At 44.0% G+C, this 18,428-nt stretch overlaps 1 protein-coding gene across 1 annotated transcript in view; it reads right to left on the reverse strand.

The window, feature by feature from the left end:
• Positions 1 to 2,070: 2,070 nt before the first annotated feature.
• The window catches only part of MDN1 (midasin AAA ATPase 1), a 165,075-nt gene continuing 148,717 nt past the window's right edge, over positions 2,071 to 18,428 (reverse strand). Inside the window, exons 89-102 of the mRNA XM_008687583.2 lie at positions 17,561 to 17,883; positions 17,099 to 17,269; positions 15,702 to 15,803; positions 14,381 to 14,582; positions 12,933 to 13,097; positions 11,661 to 11,821; positions 10,857 to 10,946; positions 9,852 to 9,967; positions 9,080 to 9,254; positions 7,584 to 7,657; positions 7,368 to 7,482; positions 6,049 to 6,112; positions 4,322 to 4,464; positions 2,071 to 3,501 (exon numbers count right to left, since the gene is read on the reverse strand). Of these exons, the coding sequence (XP_008685805.2) occupies positions 3,313 to 3,501; positions 4,322 to 4,464; positions 6,049 to 6,112; positions 7,368 to 7,482; positions 7,584 to 7,657; positions 9,080 to 9,254; positions 9,852 to 9,967; positions 10,857 to 10,946; positions 11,661 to 11,821; positions 12,933 to 13,097; positions 14,381 to 14,582; positions 15,702 to 15,803; positions 17,099 to 17,269; positions 17,561 to 17,883 (2,090 nt within the window). The 3' untranslated portion in view covers positions 2,071 to 3,312. The remainder of the gene's footprint in view (positions 3,502 to 4,321; positions 4,465 to 6,048; positions 6,113 to 7,367; positions 7,483 to 7,583; positions 7,658 to 9,079; positions 9,255 to 9,851; positions 9,968 to 10,856; positions 10,947 to 11,660; positions 11,822 to 12,932; positions 13,098 to 14,380; positions 14,583 to 15,701; positions 15,804 to 17,098; positions 17,270 to 17,560; positions 17,884 to 18,428) is intronic.

Raw genomic sequence — 18,428 nt, forward strand, 5'->3', positions numbered from 1 at the left:
GTTTTCAGTTTTGTATCACTGATAATGAGGAACTGAATGTCCCCACAACTTAAGCTTTTATTTCCTCATAATTGTTTTATCCTGCCAACACACACTGCCCTTAGGTTATGTAAGTAGGGTTGGTGAATCTGCTAAATTAAAATACAGCCCAAAACGCTCATTTGGTTACCCGTTTACTGAGCATTTACTTGATCGCCTCACTTGCTGGAGTCCTTTGGTGCTCCCTTTTCCTAACTGTGTTCTTTGGGCAACTTCATCTCTCCTGGCCTCCTCCTTCCTCTGTAAAGTGAAACAGGATCTACCTCAGAGTCGCGTTGTATGTAATGCACTGAGAACAGGACCTGCCACATACACTCCAATGTCTAGCTTTCTTGAACATTACCAGGCATTGTATGGGTGATGCTGTGATTACTTTTTTGAAGTTTCGTCTAATTGACAATAGCAATTCATTTTTTTCTTATAAAAATTAGTGAAATTAGTGAAATATCCCTTGCCACTTATTTTATGAATTGTCATGATTGGTCCATTTATGGTGATCAAGGTTTTTATTCTAATTTATTTTATGTGGCTTGTCTGCCTGTTCTTTTAAAAATTTGTTTATATAGCTTTAAGAAGTCTGTATGGTCATGTATTTTTCTTTTGAGGCTTTCAATTTCAATTTCTCCCCTTCGAAGCTTTGCAATTCTACATTGTCTTCATTGTTAACGTTTAAAATATTTACCACACCTAGTTTGCCTTATGGCTTGATGTGGATGTCCATCTTTTTTCCAATTGCTAAACTATAATTTTGACACCATTTATTAAATCATTCTTTCTTCTTGGGCTTTGATGTCCATATGGTAAATTTTTTTAGGATTTGAACGAAGTGTTCAGGGTTATTTCTTGTAAGACTAGTACATTTTACTATTTGGCAGAACTAACACCTGTAGTTTCTTGAGAATCTTTTGTATCCTTTCCCTCCAAATCATTAGATCTTTATTAAAACTAATAGTGTTGTCTTCTCACATTAATTTATAGATTTTATACTAGTTGTTCCCATCCAGAAACAGTCACTCATGTTAGACACTGCAATACTGTCATGAGTAAGGCTCCCACTTCGGGCAGGAAGACATAAGACGGGAGCATCTAAGTCCCATGCAGTATTACAGACGTCAGGATTCATACCTGAGGGCTTATCTATCAAGTGTTTCCAGAAAGGCACATTAGGGAAGAAAATTCCAAAGAACATCTAGAACACTGGTAGATTCCAGGACCTCTGGTTTTCTGTGACCAGATCAGCTAGTGGTGTGGGGATTCTGGGAGAGAAGGGACAGGAGAGTAATACCCCCTCTTCACCATAGGGAGCTCTAAAGTGATTTGTCTGGGATACCACCAGAGTAGCCCAGACGACAGATTAGAAGCGGTACAGCTGTAACACAAGCAGAGCAGAAGGGAAGATGGGATAAAGTGTCTAAAAGACTGGACAAGATTGGTGTTTGAAGACGAGAAAGCTCTAGAGTTCGAGCTCCGAGGGAGAGCAAGCCTACTCTCAATAACGCCCTCCGTGACTCAGGGGTGTCCTGCTTCTTACCCCACCCCTAGCACAGTCCCTCCTAGGTCTCCTGGGACTGCTTCCATGCTTCCCAACCCTTCATCACAGCACAAGCTGAAAAAGGGACTCCTGGGTACCAGCTGGGACGCTCCAGCTTACATGGTACAATTTCAAAGGCAGATACGAAAGACCACATCCTCGTCAGAATGTTGCTGTCTTTCCCTACCCGACCCATCAGAGGGCCATGGCCAATGAATTGTGAGTGGAACAAACGACGTCACCTAGATCAAAATCTTTACAAGCCACTGTTTTTCACGAACTTCTCTCTCCTCTGCCGCCAGCCCAGCGTGCTGCAGCTCACCCACCGCGGACGTGAGACACCAATGAGAACCCTTACCGCAGTGAGCCACTGAACTGGTGTAGGCCTGGGCAGCACGGCGGAAGCCAGGGACAGCCAACTGATGGAGCAGACAAGATCGTTCCCCGGCATACCTTTTACACCTGCCGTGTTCCAGTAAGAATGGTCACAAATTATATCAACAGTGGTATATATTTAATAATCTTCAGAATATAGGCTGCATAGCTTTTTAGGATAAAAAATGATATAACCTCAGGTACATGCTTTAGGACACTTGGTTAAACAACAAGCAATCTGTGTTTTGATGACCACCTCAAAAGAGTGGCAAACTTCACAGTGTAACCTGAAAACAGATGTGGAGATAGACAATTACATCATGGCATGTTGTCTACAAAAGAACATTCTGACAACTTAAATAGAACACAGCACACAATTTCAAGTATTCAAGCAGTGCTTTCTGGCCAAGTAAAAATCATCTGAAAACCACTGATGTATTTTTGACTGGGGGGGGGGGGGAGTAGCTGCTTAGTTTTTCTAAAGACAGCATTCTTTTCCAGAAGGGGCCTGGCTCAGTCCAGCTTAAAAGCAGTGGAGGAATGATTCTTCCCCCTAACTGTTAAGAAAAATAAACTAAAGAAATAAATAGAACACCAGGGACCGTGGCATGGAGAGAATGAAAAAACCACAGGGAAAATCAGCTTTCCATCATTGCATAGTCTCCCGAAGCGGCAAATGTGAAGGACGACACAGGAAAGCCACTTCGTTTTATACCATCCAAGGGTCATTCTTCTGAATACCTGGGCTCCCATGATGTCTGGCTGCTTTATAAGAACACATATACCCCAACCTTCCTAACCTCAAAGAGAAGGCAGTTCCCGTCACACGAATCGTAATGAGAACACACACGCGCAGGACTCTAGAAAGCGGCTGCTGTCTCAGTCTCTTGCTAGCATACAGATGCACACTTGGCAAGGTGGCGCCTTAGAGCGGGGGCGAAAGGGTAGCTGCCTTTAGTCCTTTGGGACTGGGACAGTCCTATTCTCCCAGCAGCTTCTCCAGGTAGGGGTCCAGGGCTTCCGCGAGGGGGAAAAGCGGCTGGGCCCAGGCCTCCTGTTAGGCTGGGCCTTCCGGGACCGGCCATCTGCTCCTGCTGTTCGCTCCCTGCCCTGGGTTTGTGACCGCTCGGCCAGGCAAGGCCGGCAGCCCCAGGCTTTGTCTAGCTCTGAAAGCACGCTGTAAAAGAAAATGTACGTTGTAATACACACTTTCTGTAGCTATTAGATTGGATTTATAAGAATTCCCCAAAGAGAAAAACATTTTAGAGCTGCGAGTTCAGAAGCACTTGTCCGGAGAGGGAGCACCTGGCCAGAGGCCCCGCAGTCTGACCGCGGTTTAGAGCCTCACTTTAGCCGGTGTTCCTTCCCTAGGGGTGGTCGGAGGCTGCCACCAACTCAAACCACTGCCTCAGGGCATCGCTGAGCGTCTCGGGGAGCGCATTCACATCGCGAAGAATGATATAGAATGGGAATGGGAACTCTTCCATGTAGGATCGGATTTCGGGCATCTCTCCCGGTCCTTTAAATATTGGTACTTTAATGTCCAAGATAGAATCCTGTCAACAGAAAACATTTTCAAATAACAAGAAAAACGAAACGAGTATCCTCGGCTAGCTCCTCCCCGATCTCTTTCACTAACAATCTTAGGTCTCCTACATCGAACTCCTACATATAAAAGTAGCTTTTATTACTAAGGAACAATATTCAGAGCTCTTATTGAGGAGGCAGATTTCTGTCCGAGCACCTGCGTAGGGCACTGCTGGGATGCGAGGAACTGGAATGAGCTGGTCTGCGGTTTCCAGTGGACAAGGCCCAGTATCAAGGCTGCAGTGCCTGCAAGGACACAGTGCAGAGGGAAAGGATAGCCCACAAGAGTAGGGGTTGGCACAGCAAGTGGTTAGGAGGATGGTCTCTGGAATCTGCCTGAATTCTGGCTTTCCCACTCATTACCTATAACCTGTGTTTCTGTCCCTCACTGTAAAGTGGGAATAATGATCTCTACACGTCTCTGGGTTACTCACAAAAAACTAAAGTGTCAGGGGTGCCTGGGTGGCACAGCGGTTAAGCGTCTGCCTTCAGCTCAGGGCGTGATCCCGGCGTTATGGGATCGAGCCCCACATCAGGCTCTTCCGCTATGAGCCTGCTTCTTCCTCTCCCACTCCCCCTGCTTGTGTTCCCTCTCTCGCTGGCTGTCTCTATCTCTGTCGAATAAATAAAATCTTTAAAAAAAACAAAACAAAACTAAAGTGTCTAGAACAGTGTCTGACAGGACATTAGGAGTTAGGATGCTTTGACCTAGGCCATATTTCAGATAGAAAAGGTTGAAGGGAATCCCCACTTTATCCCCAGATAAGGCAACTTGTAGTAATCACTCACCCGGGAACTGGGATTGTCCAATACAACAAAAATGACAAAGATGTTAGCATTTCGGGCAGCCCGGACTGCCGCCAGGACTCTGTCTTTCCCCTCAAGGAAAAGGCCACGTCCATCAGAGACCACCAGGAGGAGCTGTGCTGTTTCTATAGAACACATAGCAGGAGAAAGGAACAAAATGAAAATCGCACTTTTAACAACGCAAACCTACTTAAAGACAAATTCGTGTAGGCATTCTCTGTACTATTAACCAAACAGATGTCTGAAACTGATGAATTCTGGACATAAGCAAAAAGGACATCTAAGTCTATTACTTCAGATGCCCCAGTCGGACATAAGGCTGCACAAGGGCCTATGAAGCTTCTGTCAATAAAACAATTTCCCTGTCACATTAGATCAATTTCATTGTATCGCAACATATGAGAATTCAAACATTATTTATAGCTGTGAAGTATAAAAATGGCAGTACTGGGCGCCTGGGTGGCTCAATTAAGCATCCAACTCTTGATTTCAGCTCAGGTCATCATCTCGGGGTCTGTGCTGGATGTGGAGCCTGCTTAAGACTCTCTCCCTCTGCCTCTGCCTCTTGCACCCCCTCAAGAAAAAAAGGGCAGTACTGAGTAGGCCGTCAGAAGAAAGTGCCCAATCAGAAACCTGGAACTGGGTCTTCCAAATTTCTTAACTAATTTGTGTATCTTTCTCTCCTTGACCCATTTAAATGAAAACTTAAGTGGAGGGGGCCATGAAAATAAATCATGAATAAAAGTGTTAAAAAAGTTTTAACTTTTCATAAAAAAAAATTAATGTTTCCAGTGAAAAGACTATAGTGCTTGAGGGCAGGCAGTCTTTCTCTGTTCAGGAAGTTAAGCAAATGTGGAGAGGCGTTAAAGACTTGCTTCAAACAAGAAGGTTCTCCATGATATAATCACGACTGAGAGATTTCAGAGACAGCTGAAAGAAGAACTGGTGTGTTTCAAGCCCTAAATCAATCATCGTTGGATTAGCTGGTTTCTGAATTATGTCCTCCTCTGCTTCCCTCTGCCATTAAAATATTATAGAATGTTCTTTATACTAAATTCCATACACCTTGCTCCTCCTTCACAACTCTGAACTCTACTAAGTATACCAGTTCAGACCAAAGTACAGTTGACCCTTGACTAACACGGTTCTGTACTCTGTGGGCAGGTCCACTTATATGCAGATATCATATAGTACTGCGTACATATTTTCTCTTCCCTGTGATTTCCTTGACATTTTTTTCTAGCTTACTGTATTGTAAAAATACAGTATAAAATACATATAATATGCACAATTGCTAATTAACTCTGTTTGGTACCAGTAAAGGCTTCCGGTCAACAGTAGGCTATTAGTAGCTAAGGTGTTGAGGGGTCAAAAGTTATATATGGATTTTCAACTGTGCAAGGGGTTGGTGCTCCTAACCGCCCCCCCCCCAACCACCTTGTTCAAGGATCAACTGTAATTAATTCGTATCTATTCCTCCATTGGTTGTAAGCCTGATGGGTATGGGTTCAATACAAATTTCTGAATGGATAAATGGCTGAGTACAAAATTACATGAATGCTTCACACCTCTCCAGCTCCTGCTTATCTTTTCCTAGAGAGCATACATTCTAAAAGATGGTCACAAGTACCGTGGGATGAAGCAAGCAGCTTGTGAATGCACGCCACAGAAAGGTATCGTGTTGATAAAGACAAAAAACCGCAGCTCACCTGGACTGGCGTTCTGTGAGGGCTGCTGGGCAGCTGCAAACATGCGGGCTACGGACTCGAGAAACTAAACCAGAACCAGAGACAGGCCGTTATTAAACTACTGAAAGTCTCTTCCCATTGTCCCAGAGACTGAAATTACTCCTGACTCTTAAGTGATGATCAAGTAACCTTCTCAGATCTAGAGGCAATGACACGGGCCTTTCCTGCTGCCTTTACGAGGCACGGGTGATCCTTGCACTGTTGGCATCTATCCTTGAGTGCTGGCACTCTCCAGCACAGGCCTGCGTCTCTGTCATACACACCACGAGTGTTCTGTAACACACCCTAGAGGAAAAGAAATACTTCCCCTGGGGGTAAAGATAAGACATCAGTAATGCCTCCAAATGAACAAAACAGCTGTCTTCTTTCAGAAGAAAACAACTGAGCAGAAAAAGGCAAGAAAGCATAAAATGTCTAGTGCAACATAAAGCACGATATATCAGGGCAGACACAAAGAGGACAGAATTATCATCTTATGCTGTGATGTGAACTTATGTCATCCTGAGCAAGTCATTGGCTTTATTTTACATCATTTCTTCTCTAGGCTAAATTAAACGGGAGAGAGAAATTGGCCTAATTAATGGGAAGATGGTTTATTTCTTCAGAAGTTCCAAATCTCTCAAAAACTAGGGAGCCAGAAAAACTAGTGACATAACGTCAGTCTTTGAGGAACTAAAAAAAAGAAGTCACCCCCTGTTTGCTAACGGGTGCCAAGGAAGTTTCTACCCCAGTGGTGCACAGGCTGAAGTTTAGAACTATCCTCCATTGGAAATTTTACCTGTCCTAAAACCATACTGCGGAAGACAGAGTGCTAAAAATAATGTCTCCGGGGCGCCTGGTGGCTCGGTCGGTTAAGTGTCTGCCTTCGGCTCCTGGGATTGAGCCCCACCTCGGACTCCCTGCTCAGCAGGGAGTCTGCTTCTCCCTCCACTTCTGTCCCTTCCCCCAACTTGTGCTCTCTCTCTCTCGAATAAATGAATAAAATTTTTAAAAAATTTGTTTTAATTAAAAAATAAAAATTATGTCTCTCCCACACTTGCTTAAGAATGATGGTGCAGGGGTGCCTGGGTGGCTGTCATTAAGCATCTGCCTTCAGCTCAGGGTGTGATCCTGGAGTCCTGGGATCGAGCCCCACATCAGGCTCCTCTGCTGGGAGCCTGCTTCTTCCTCTCCCACTCCCCCTGCTTGTGTTCCCTCTCTCTCTGTGTCAAATAAATAAATAAAATCTTTAAAAAAAGAAAAAAATGATGGTGCAGAGGACATTGATGTTGTCAGCATACCTGAGCAATCTTGGTTTTCTTTTGTTGGAATTTGCAGAGTCGCAGAATCTGGGACCCTGAGGAATCACTGAACTGTTCATGGAATGGATGTAACAACTTTACAGACTCTCCAAAACTAGAGAGAGAAAAACCAAATACAATGGAAGTTATTTTTTTGTGTGATCAACGTAATAAAAGGAGGCGGATTTTCCCACTGGGATTAAAAGGCAACCTTACCTGCACACAGCAATCTGACCCGCTTCCAGGAGGGCTAGAGCATTTCCGATCACAGCCAAAGATTCAAATGCCAGCTATGAAATAGGAAATTAAGGGATCAGAATATTCTCTAGATCAGTGCCTCTCAACCTTTTTTATACCAAGAATCCCACAGAAAAGGTTATTTTTGCATGGCCCACAGGGAACATCGACATGGCTATTCACAATCCACCCAGAGACCACGGTGGCCCTAGACCCTGGTTAATACACAAATCTCGAAACGCAGAATCCATTACACTAGTAGTGAAGGTCTACTCTAGACATCATCTAATAAAAAGTGATCCTATGAGATTTGGTCCATAAAGTTGCTTTTTTGTTTTTTTTTTAAAGATTTTATTTATTTATTTGACAGAGAGACAGCCAGTGAGAGAGGGAACACAAGCAGGGAGAGTAGGAGAGGAAGAAGCAGGCTCCCAGCGGAGGAGCCTGACATGGGGCTCGATCCCAGGACTCTGGGATCACGCCCTGAGCCGAAGGCAGACGCTTAACGACTGAGCCACGCAGGCGCCCCTGGTCCATAAAGTTTTTAGAATTTTTCCCCAGGGTGGTGGGGGCACTACATAAAAAGTAATCTTTTATGGGTAGAAGATTTTAAAAACCAATTTATTTTAACCCATACATAAATGACAGCATAGTTTTAGAGTTTCAAAATTTCATTAAAAAGATGATGATACTTGTAGCACCTAACATCTGCTGAACACGCACCAAGCGCTAGGCATTAAACTGAGCATACGCTCGTTTAACTTTCACGACCCTGTATGAGGTACTGTTAGAATTCTCGTTTTTCAGAAGATGAAACTGACACATAAGAAGTAACTAAATTGGTCAACATCATGAGGTAAAAAGTGAGGAGCTTAGAGCTGCTCCTGGGTTCAGACGTCACACTCGGACTTTTTCCAGCAGAGCTCATGCAGAGATTTAGGTGGCTCGCTGGTTCACACTAGGTAATGGCATCGCCGCAAAAACCGTCACTCTTCAGTGGCCGTCACGGTCGTGGCCTACGAGGCTCCTAAGCCTCGTGGATACTAACAGTGCACTAACTCCAGATAATTTCAGACTTAAAGAGATGGACACTGAACCCTTTACAAATCAATGATATTCAGATAGTATGTTGTACAAGGTCATAAAAAACTAGTTGAACAGTACATTGCATTTTGTGGAAAATAAACACTGTCAAAGTTACCCTTCTGCAGCCAGACAGGAGCACAGCAACCGCCAAAATGCAAAACAACTTAAAAGGCCTCCAGCCGTAAGGGACCAAATTATTTGAGATATCCTAAAACTGCCCTTTTGACTTCTTTGAAAAATTTTAGGTCTTCTCAAACATAGTATCACATTCTCACAACAGGAATTGGTATTTCAAAGTGCTTTTGCCAAAACGTATTTAAAACTTCTCGGCGGCCACGGAGCATGGCTTGGTGTCAGTCACTCATCAGACTGGCTCTGTGCTTCTGTACCTGTTTGGTATGGTTGTCCACCATGCTAGAAGAGTCATCGATGGCCAAACAAATCTGATACTGGCGTTTACTGGGCTTGGTCCTTCGAAGCCAAATCTTGTCTTTCCGAAACTGACTAGCAACGTATGGAATGACCTTCCGCATGTTCAGCCGCTTCCCAGTGCGATAGTCTCCTCTATGAAATTTACCCAAATGGGGCCAAGATTAGTTAGCAACTGCTCATCCTCTGGTAATTTCTTTAAAAACAAAATCATGCTGTAACACCTTATAACCAATAATAACCAGTACGCTGCACACTCAAGGGTCACCGTCAATTGTGAACTGAGGACAGCCAGAAAAACTGGATATGTATGTGGCCATAATAATTAGGTCCTTCCAGGAAAGCTAAGACACATTTTAAAAATTAGAAAAACAGGTGTGCTCTGATTAGTCTTGGACTCTTTTCTGTTCCGAAACTGTGAGTTCGGAGAAATCTTTGGAAAGACCTAGGCGAGTGACACATGCAGCAGGCCCACACACCCATCCAAAGGCCCAGCCAATTTTCCCATCAGATGGTAACGAATCAAAGGAACTGCATTCATACCGAACTTCAAAGACACTTCAGTGTTTACAGATAACATGAAGAAGGGTACGAATACCATCCTGGTGCCTATGCAGCACAAATGGCCACCACAAGCCAGCACTTGAAGTGGTTAGCGGCTGAGCTCCATAGGAAAGCTGACACCACCATCTTTTCAGGGCACTGTGAGTGAGTCCAACGGAGAAGACTTACTTCAGCTTGGCTGCCTGGGTAGGCTCTAATATGAGACGGAGCTGCTCACACAACTGTTGTGAAAGAGGCGCGGTTAAGGCCAGGTAACTCTGCCACATCTCAGCTGCAGCCTTCTCCTGTGACAACAACGTGGAAGTTACCAGAGAACGTCAGAGCCAGCCGAAGTCATTACGCCAAGATGAGGCAGGAAGCAGAGGCAGGAAACAACCTGCACGAACTTCGTCAAAGGAAGCTAGCTTGAGAGCTTCTCTTAGCAAGCTGCCAGCTAGTTCACGTCCTTAACAATGTCTCCCCTTCTACCGAAACCACAACACTCAGTTCCAAATGAGAAAGAACGAACGAGGCAGAAAAAAATGGAATTCATGACCAAATCAACATTTGATTCTCACCGCCTACAAAGGCACTTTGTGTGGGTGGGGAACCGTGGATGGGTAATGATGGGGCCAGCAGATCCAGCCACGTAACTGTGGGCTCCTAGGGTCGTGTTTCCAAACGCAAAAGTGACAAGAGCAAATCTCTCAACAGTGTGCTATGTCCTAGACACCAAGCTCCAACTATGGCAGAGCCCTCATACAGGTCTGTAGTAGGAATGGTGACAGCAGACACAAAATACAAACATGTACACATACAGTAAATTCAGGATGCAAAGTCCTAATGAAAGTCCTAATTAAAAATGGAGCTTCCAGTTAATCTATGCTGCCACGTTAAGTCAGCCAGGATTATTCCAGGTGGCCTACTCTGAGGATGATACATTTTGCCCCATTTTTCAACCACTGTCCTATCTGTTGTATCTATTATACAGAAATTAAAGGAAATAAATACATCAGCTTTTCTGTGTTAACTACGCTACAGATTGGCAAAGCAGGCAGAAAGCAATGGATAGACTTGTCCCTTGTACAAGGTAACTGGTGCTAAGAACCTGTTAAGCTTGCTGTATCTTTAAAAACAAAAAACCCTAAACAAACAAAAAAACAAGATTATCTCATGAAAAGACCAGTGACTTACTTCTTCTGGGTTTCCAGATTCATGTGGCTGCCACATTTCCAACTGTCTCTCCAGCTCTTGTCTTAGCTCACCGATGTCTTTTAAAAAGGGCTAAGAAGAAAAAGCCACAGTAAGAGACAGCCTAGGTTGAAATCACCAACTCATCATCACTGGCTGCCTTCTTCCGAGCGGTATGAACTACAAATACGTACCCCTGAGACAAAGCTTAAGCAATTCAATGGCACCATAAGAAGATGCCAGACAACCAGTCTTCTTCTGCTTCCCATTTTGTAGAGACAAGATAACGGAAATTTTAGCATTTAGAAGAAATCCATCCAGCAGAATAAAAACAAAAAACCCACAAAGGTATTACTATCAAAATGTTCTTTGATTAATCGGGACTGCTGTTAAGTCAAATGATTAAGGAAAATTCTGTTAAATCTGCTCTTCCTAAAATGCAGGTATTAAGCCAAAGATTTTTTTGCTATTTCATCAGCATAAACTGAATTGTCAGTATAGGCTTCTCAAGGATGCTGGACATGAGCAGAGTAAATCTGAGAGCCTGAGGCTAGAGGACCAGACCCACCATCATGGTCATGTCAGGACAGACCAGCCACTAGGACCCTGGAATGAACTGCTGGGAACAGTGTTATCTGTTTAGAGAAAACTGGTCATACCAATAGTTTTCCTAAAAACTTTGATAAGGATCAGATACCCCCCAAACAACTAGATGTTTTATGAAGTTCTACTGACAAAAATTTAAAAGCAGTCTATAATTACATTTTATTAACTTATTAAAGCAGTAATTTGTGAAAATTTTCATACCTGGAAAACTGTGTCCATGAGGAACTGATGGGCTGTGTGAATGGTTGAATCTCGGCTTCTCTCTGGTTTCTCCTTCTCTGTCTCCTCGTGGGACAGGTTGGTCCTGGGATCTTGGTCTTCTGTTTTAACAGCTTGGGTCTCCACCTCCATCTCATCAAGGCCTATATGCACACAAGGACAGTTTTACTTACCATAAAATTACACAGAGACAGAGCCTTCACGATTGCTTGTCTATCCTAACAACTACTCAAACCTCACTCCTTCACTCCCCACCAAATTTCCACATATGGGCTCCACATGTTCCTTCCCTTTGGGTCAGTCACTGCCAATTCTGACTCCCCTAACCTCCCCTCCTCCCCACCATGATGTTGAAGGCAGCTGTTCTGCAAAGAAGGGAAAAGGGAGACTCCCATTTACCCTGATAAGCCTAGTAGAACTGTGTGATTCTTTAAACTACGTGCATATAGAACTTTGATAAAAATAAAAACTAAAATAAGGTCATAGTTCCATTCTATACATGAGGAAACTGAGGCAAAGAAAATATGAATAATTTCCCTCAACCTATAACGTGAGGAAGAGGCAAAGTCTGGATTTTGAATTTTCATCAGAGCTATGCCATTCCCACTGTCATATAATGACTGGGCAGTCGACAGTTCTAAAACCCAAGAGGACAAGAAGAAAGCAGAAAAAAAAGGCTTTTGAATTGGGCAAGTTGTTTTGAATTTGCATTTATTCCATTGCTGATAAAGTTATTTTTTTAATTTGTTAAATGCATGTCTTTTTTCTTTCTTTTTTTAATAAATTGCCTAGTAAATGCAATTCGTCAACTCTGAAATGGAACTACATGTAAGAAGTTCGGTTACTATTTCACATACATTTTCTCCATTGTATTTCTTTAAATATTTTACTGCATTTTATGCTAATATTCTGTATTTTCACATAATTGAAAACCCTTCTCTAATAATCAAGACTGTATCTTCTGGTCATAACTGAAGTAAGTATACTATTTTGTTTTCTACATATTTAAAGACTACCGATGGCATTTTGCCTGAATCTCAGGTTTCTGAGGTCTCCTTGAAGGATAGTGGCTGCAACACCACTTCTCCACCTTTTGACTCTCATGTGAAATATAGAACAATTATCGTAGTTAAATGAACACCTACACCATGGGTTAGGATGGAGAAAGAACAAATCAGATCAGATCACACTACATGAGAAGTGACTTCTCCAAGTCAGAGAGTTTAGGAGGGATCTGTTCACTGTAGGACGCACCAGGGCTCGCTGTGGTCCCCGACGTGACGACCTCTGGCTTCAGCTGTTCCACGTCTGCTGCTCGGAGCTCCTCCTCCTCCACGTCCGCGAAGGTATCCTCTATCTCCTCTTCTTGATCCCTGCTGGAATCTTTTGCAGACTGTTGCTGCTCCTTGCTGGCCACATCTGCCAATAAAGCACACAAACACATAGAGAAACTAGGTCTTTGCAGAACAAAGTAATCAAGAGTGGGCAGAGTTTGTCATTTTTAGCTTCTAAGATTTTAGTCATGCTGGTTCTCTGCTGACCAGCTATGTGGCATGAACACAGTGCTTGCCTTCTCCATGCCTTGGATGCCCTACTGACCTACTGATGTAACTGCCTGTTCTCTACCACAAAAATAGGGTTACCAAATTACCAAGTTATGAGTGTAACTTATGAGTGAAACTGTAATCATTAAGACTATAACACAGGACACAGAAAAATCAGTGTTGAGGAAGAGCTCTGTGATCTTGGACAAGTTCTTTTTTTTGTTTTTTTTTAAAGATTTATTTATTTATTTATTAGACAGAGACAGCCAGCGAGAGAGGGAACACAAGCAGGGGGAGTGGGAGAGGAAGAAGCAGGCTCCTAGCAGAGGAGCCTGATATGGGGCTCGATCCCGAAACGCCGGGATCATGCCCTGAGCCAAAGGCAGACGCTTAACAACTGCGCCACCCAGGCGCCCCTTGGACAAGTTCTTAAACTTGTCTGGCCTCAGTATGTTCATCTATAAAATGGAAATACCGTAGCTCATTAAGACTACTGGAAAAATTTCATGATCATTCAGCAAAGACTCAGAATAGTATTTGGTAAAAAGTAAGAGCTCAAGTCATGGTAGCAATTATTACTACTGTTTTATTTTTCTAAAAGGTGAAGACAGGAAGAAAAGTAATTCATGGTAGAGCAATCGGTTCTGAAACTATGCTCATAGATAAATATGATCAACACTAGTTTACACGGTAGGAATAAAACATTAAAAAGTCACCAAGAGAACCAGAAGGAGAGACTGAGTAATGACTGACCACTCCCTTCTTATGTGGAGATTTTCTCTTTTCACTTGAGAACATTTCTAGTTCCCAGCTCTTGCCATTGCAGGGAGTGGCCTCACAGTGACTATGAAGGAACGTCCGGTACTCAGAAACCCCGAGATTAGCACCAGGTTTGGATGTGGCAAACTGTTATCAAGGATATGTAAAAGACTTACACCATACCCCGAAACCCTGAACATTTGCACTTGGCCACAGATACCTTTTTATACCAAAACCAAACTGCATTCCTGCATAATTCTTATTAGAGGGAAAATCGTTCCATAAAAGCCATTACCCATCCCTAAGATGAATTTGTTTATCTGCCAGGCACACAGTCATACAGCTTAAACTCTCGCCGAGGGCTCAGTGAGCGAAGGCGAAGCCTTCCCGGAAGCGTACCGTACGTCTGTGCATCGTAGGGGCCACTGCCTTCTTTAACGTGCTCAAACGCATCTGCATCCTCCACCCGGGCCGGGGGCTGGGCTGGCCCCTGTTCGGCCTGGCTCTCCACATCCACAGTCCTCAGCCGCTTGTGCACATGCTCATTGTGGTCACCCACGGAGCGTTCGTTGTCGGCCTGCCCAGGTTTCCTCTTAAAACTCTGTGGGAAATAGGTGGAAATTCATTAGAGCTTTGTCTGTGATGGCAAAACAACTAATGTCCATCCACAGGGGGCAGGTTAACTAAATGAGGTACAACCACAGAAAAATGGGATTCAATGCAGCTGTTAAAAAGAGTGGGCAGATCTCTATAAACAAATACAGAAGGATCTGTATGACACACTTTATATCTGAAATAAAGACAAGGAAGAAACATATATCCATACCTAAGTTACCTATGCAAAAATATGTGTAAAACTAGAAAAAACTGGTAGCACCAATCTTCTCTTGCGTGGCTTGAGGACAGGAATAAGATGGAAGCTTTTTAGGGGATTGCTTTTTATATATGAACTTCGTTTCATGTTCATGAATTATACCCTGTTCAAAAAAATCCCCAATTTTTAGGGATGCCGGGTGGCTTGGTCGGTTGAGCATCTGACTTGATTTTGGCTCAGGTCACGATCTCACGGGTCATGAGATAGAGCCCAACCACTGGGCATAGAGTCCACTTGGAATTCGCTCTCCTTCTGCCCCTCCCCCCATTCACACTGTGCTCTCAATAAATAAATAAATAAATAAATAAATAAATAAATAAATAAATAAATAAAAGGGGGCATCTGGGTGGCTCAGTTGGTTAGGTGACTGCCTTCAGCTGGGTTCATGATCCTGGAGTCCTGGGTTTGAGCCCTGCATTGGGCTCCCTGCTCAGTGGGGAGTCTGTGTCTCCCTCTGACTCTCACCCCTCTCATGCTCTCTCTCTCAAATAAATAAAATCATTTCTAAATAAATAAATAAAATCTTTTTTAAAAACCTGATTTTAAAACACAAAAGAATAAGGACAGTGGAAAAAAGACTGGCTAGTACTGGGCAACAGCAGCCAACACCTGGCTCTTAGGCTACGTAACAGGAATAGGTAGGAGGGGGTGTGTGTGTGTGTGTGTGCCCACGCACGCACAATCCCCACAGGGAAGAAGCCCAAGGTCCTGATCTGCTTGCCGTGGCCGCCATCATGTCTGGTGAGAGAGCAAAGCCTGGGAGTGTGGCTGTTTTTAAACCAGTACACTTAGGGCATCTTTTCCCACGCAGCCTGCACCTAAGTTCAGCTGAAAAGGGATAGAGACCTGTGTGTTTTTCCTGGTCTGTTTCTGGGAAGCCAACCGGGCGATGAAGCTGGATTCGTGGCCTTCTGCCTGGTTTGCGTCCGCAGCTCCACTCCCGTGTTCCTATGAAATCCAAGCCACAAGAGAATGAGGGAGGAAGACGCTGTACGAGCACCTGGCTACTGCGCTGTACTGTGCGCAGCTTCTCTACTGTTCTCCTCTCCGAGTCACACAATACACCTGCCTCCCTGCTCCGGAACTCGCCCATGACTGAGGCCTGGACTGTGGCCAATCACAAGAGCGTCTAGATCCAGATGTTACCTTCTTGAGTGACTCTGCTGTGTAAGGCTGATTAGTTCCCTGTTTCCAGGACTGGAATAGCTTACTTGAGGCAGGACAGGCCTCAACCAGAAACCAGGCTCTGCCATCAACCACCTGTATACCCTCGCGACTGTCATTTTCACTTTACTGCGGCTTATTTAACTCAAATATAAAATGGAGAAAGTAATAATAATAATCAGCTGTCTTAGAGGACTCTTATGAAGACCTGAAGTAATGAAAATGCTTAGCACTACCTAATGGGTGCTCAATAAATGTGGTGGGGGTACAAGAAGGGTAAGCAGGTATTATTACTGTGGGAAAACTGGGCTCAAAGAGGCTTAAGGAGCTGTCCAGAGTCACCACTGTAAGTAGGAGGTCCCCTGACTTTCAGTGCTCTTTCCTCAGCATGCCGGTGGCCTGAACTGTGGTCATATACAGAACACATCACTCTGACTCAAGGAACGAAGTGCTTTCCTTTTTAAATTAAAACCTTTAGAGGGGCACCTGGGTGGCTCAGTCACTTAAGCATCAACTCTTGATTATGGCTCAGGTCATGATCTCAGGGTTCTGAGATCAAGCCCTGGGTTGGGTTCTGTGCTAGGAGCTGGAGCCTGCTTAAGATTCTCTCTCTTCCTCTGTCCCTCAACCAATGCTCACACACGCTCTCTGTCTCTCTCCTTCTCTCTTAAAAAAACAAACAGAAAACCCCCTTAGAGCCTGTTGACAGCAAGGAAAAGGGAACCACTATTAGAAGCATAGTTCTGGCTCTAAAGTCTAAATTCAACCTATCTTCACTTGGGAGCTTTCTAAAAACTAACATGAACCTGATTCTCCCATGAAGAACTACCAGCCTAACAGCTTCTTCTCTTGAAGCACAATACTTAAATACAACATGTAGCCAATACCCTAGGGTTTGTTCTGAGAGGCACGTAAAAGTAGGTATCTGATCATTTTCTCAAAGAATGGAAGATGATCTTTTTACATGTCAACAGAACAACATCACACATACACCAACTACTGCTAAATAGATGGTGATTTCACCCAGCGAAAAGAGACCCTCCTAGAGGCAGCTGACAGAGGCAGTGAGGGCCTATCACCTCCTTCCCCTGCTCCTTCTCAGGCGCGGTCCCAGCCAGCTCCACAGCCTGTGCGCTCTGCACACTCTCCACCCCAGTTTGCCCGCAGGAGGCGTGCTCTTTCCTCTCCGTGGCCTCTGGCACCTGCTCCTCTGGGTCAGAGTTCTCCCCGCCTTCTTCTTCTTCCTGCTTCTGCAGGGTAAGCAAAACCATCACATTAAAATGCTCTGGGGAAAGAATATGAGGCAGTACAGTGGGCAGGGGGTGGGGGGCTGAGTCCTGCAACAGCAGGTGCCCTACTCCTCATCATGGGGAGTCTGCAGGGCGGGTATCAGGCCGAAGGGTCTTAAACAGAAACTTAATGCTGCTCAGCAGCGCCACCTGGTGACAGACAAGTATACTAAAAGATTCCGATCAGAATAAAGTAACCTCTCCTTCTCACTATTATTTTTAACTTGAGACAAGCCAGACACTCCACACTACCTGGGGCTGGAGACCTTGGTCAACAGGAACGCCATTTTCTGCACTGTCCTCACTGGCTTCCTTGTCCTTGTCCTCCAGAGACTGCCACTCATCGTCGGAGTTTTCTTCAGGATGTTCAGCAGTATCTTTGTCTTGGTCATCAGCTCCTGTGTCCATCTCTTCCTCCCCCTCCCCCTTCTCCTCTTCACTGGAGCCTTCCTCAGCTTCATGTTGACTCTGACCTTCACTGTGGTCAGCCTCGATCTCTTCCTTTATTTCCTCAGCTTCACGACCTGCTTCCTCAGTATCCATTGGCTTTTCTTTAATTTCCAAAGGATTTTCTTCTAGATAGATACGACAAAAGTAGAAACACAGAATTCAATGTGATTTAACATGGGATCGAGTTACACAAGTTTTGTTATTAGTCTCAAATGAGGAATTGGCAAACCACACCCCCAGCGCCAAATCTGACTGGTGTGCCTCTGTAAATAAAGTTTTACTGGAATACAGCCACGTCTATTTGCTTACCTATGTGTTTAGCACAGCCATCCTGTATTGCCTATGGCTGCTTTCATACTACTGCAAAAGCAGAATGGAGTTTTTGCAACCCCTGTCACAGCTTATGGCCTATAAATTATGAGATATTTATTATCGGACCCTTTACAGTACAAATTTGCCCATCCCTGCTCTAAATTGTATGTATATGTTACACACAATTGTCTGGATAGTGCATTTCACTATAAAATTCTAAGTAATCCACTAAAAAATCCTAAAAGCCAGCACACCAATAGGAATATTTTAGACCAAAGATAGGAAATGATATCATCCTTGGGAATAACTGATAGACATTCTTCTTTATCATACACAGAAAATACAACATATACTCAAT

This window comes from Ursus maritimus, unplaced genomic scaffold (assembly GCF_017311325.1).
Source record: "Ursus maritimus isolate PB19 unplaced genomic scaffold, ASM1731132v1 scaffold_13, whole genome shotgun sequence".
NCBI lineage: Eukaryota > Metazoa > Chordata > Mammalia > Carnivora > Ursidae > Ursus > Ursus maritimus.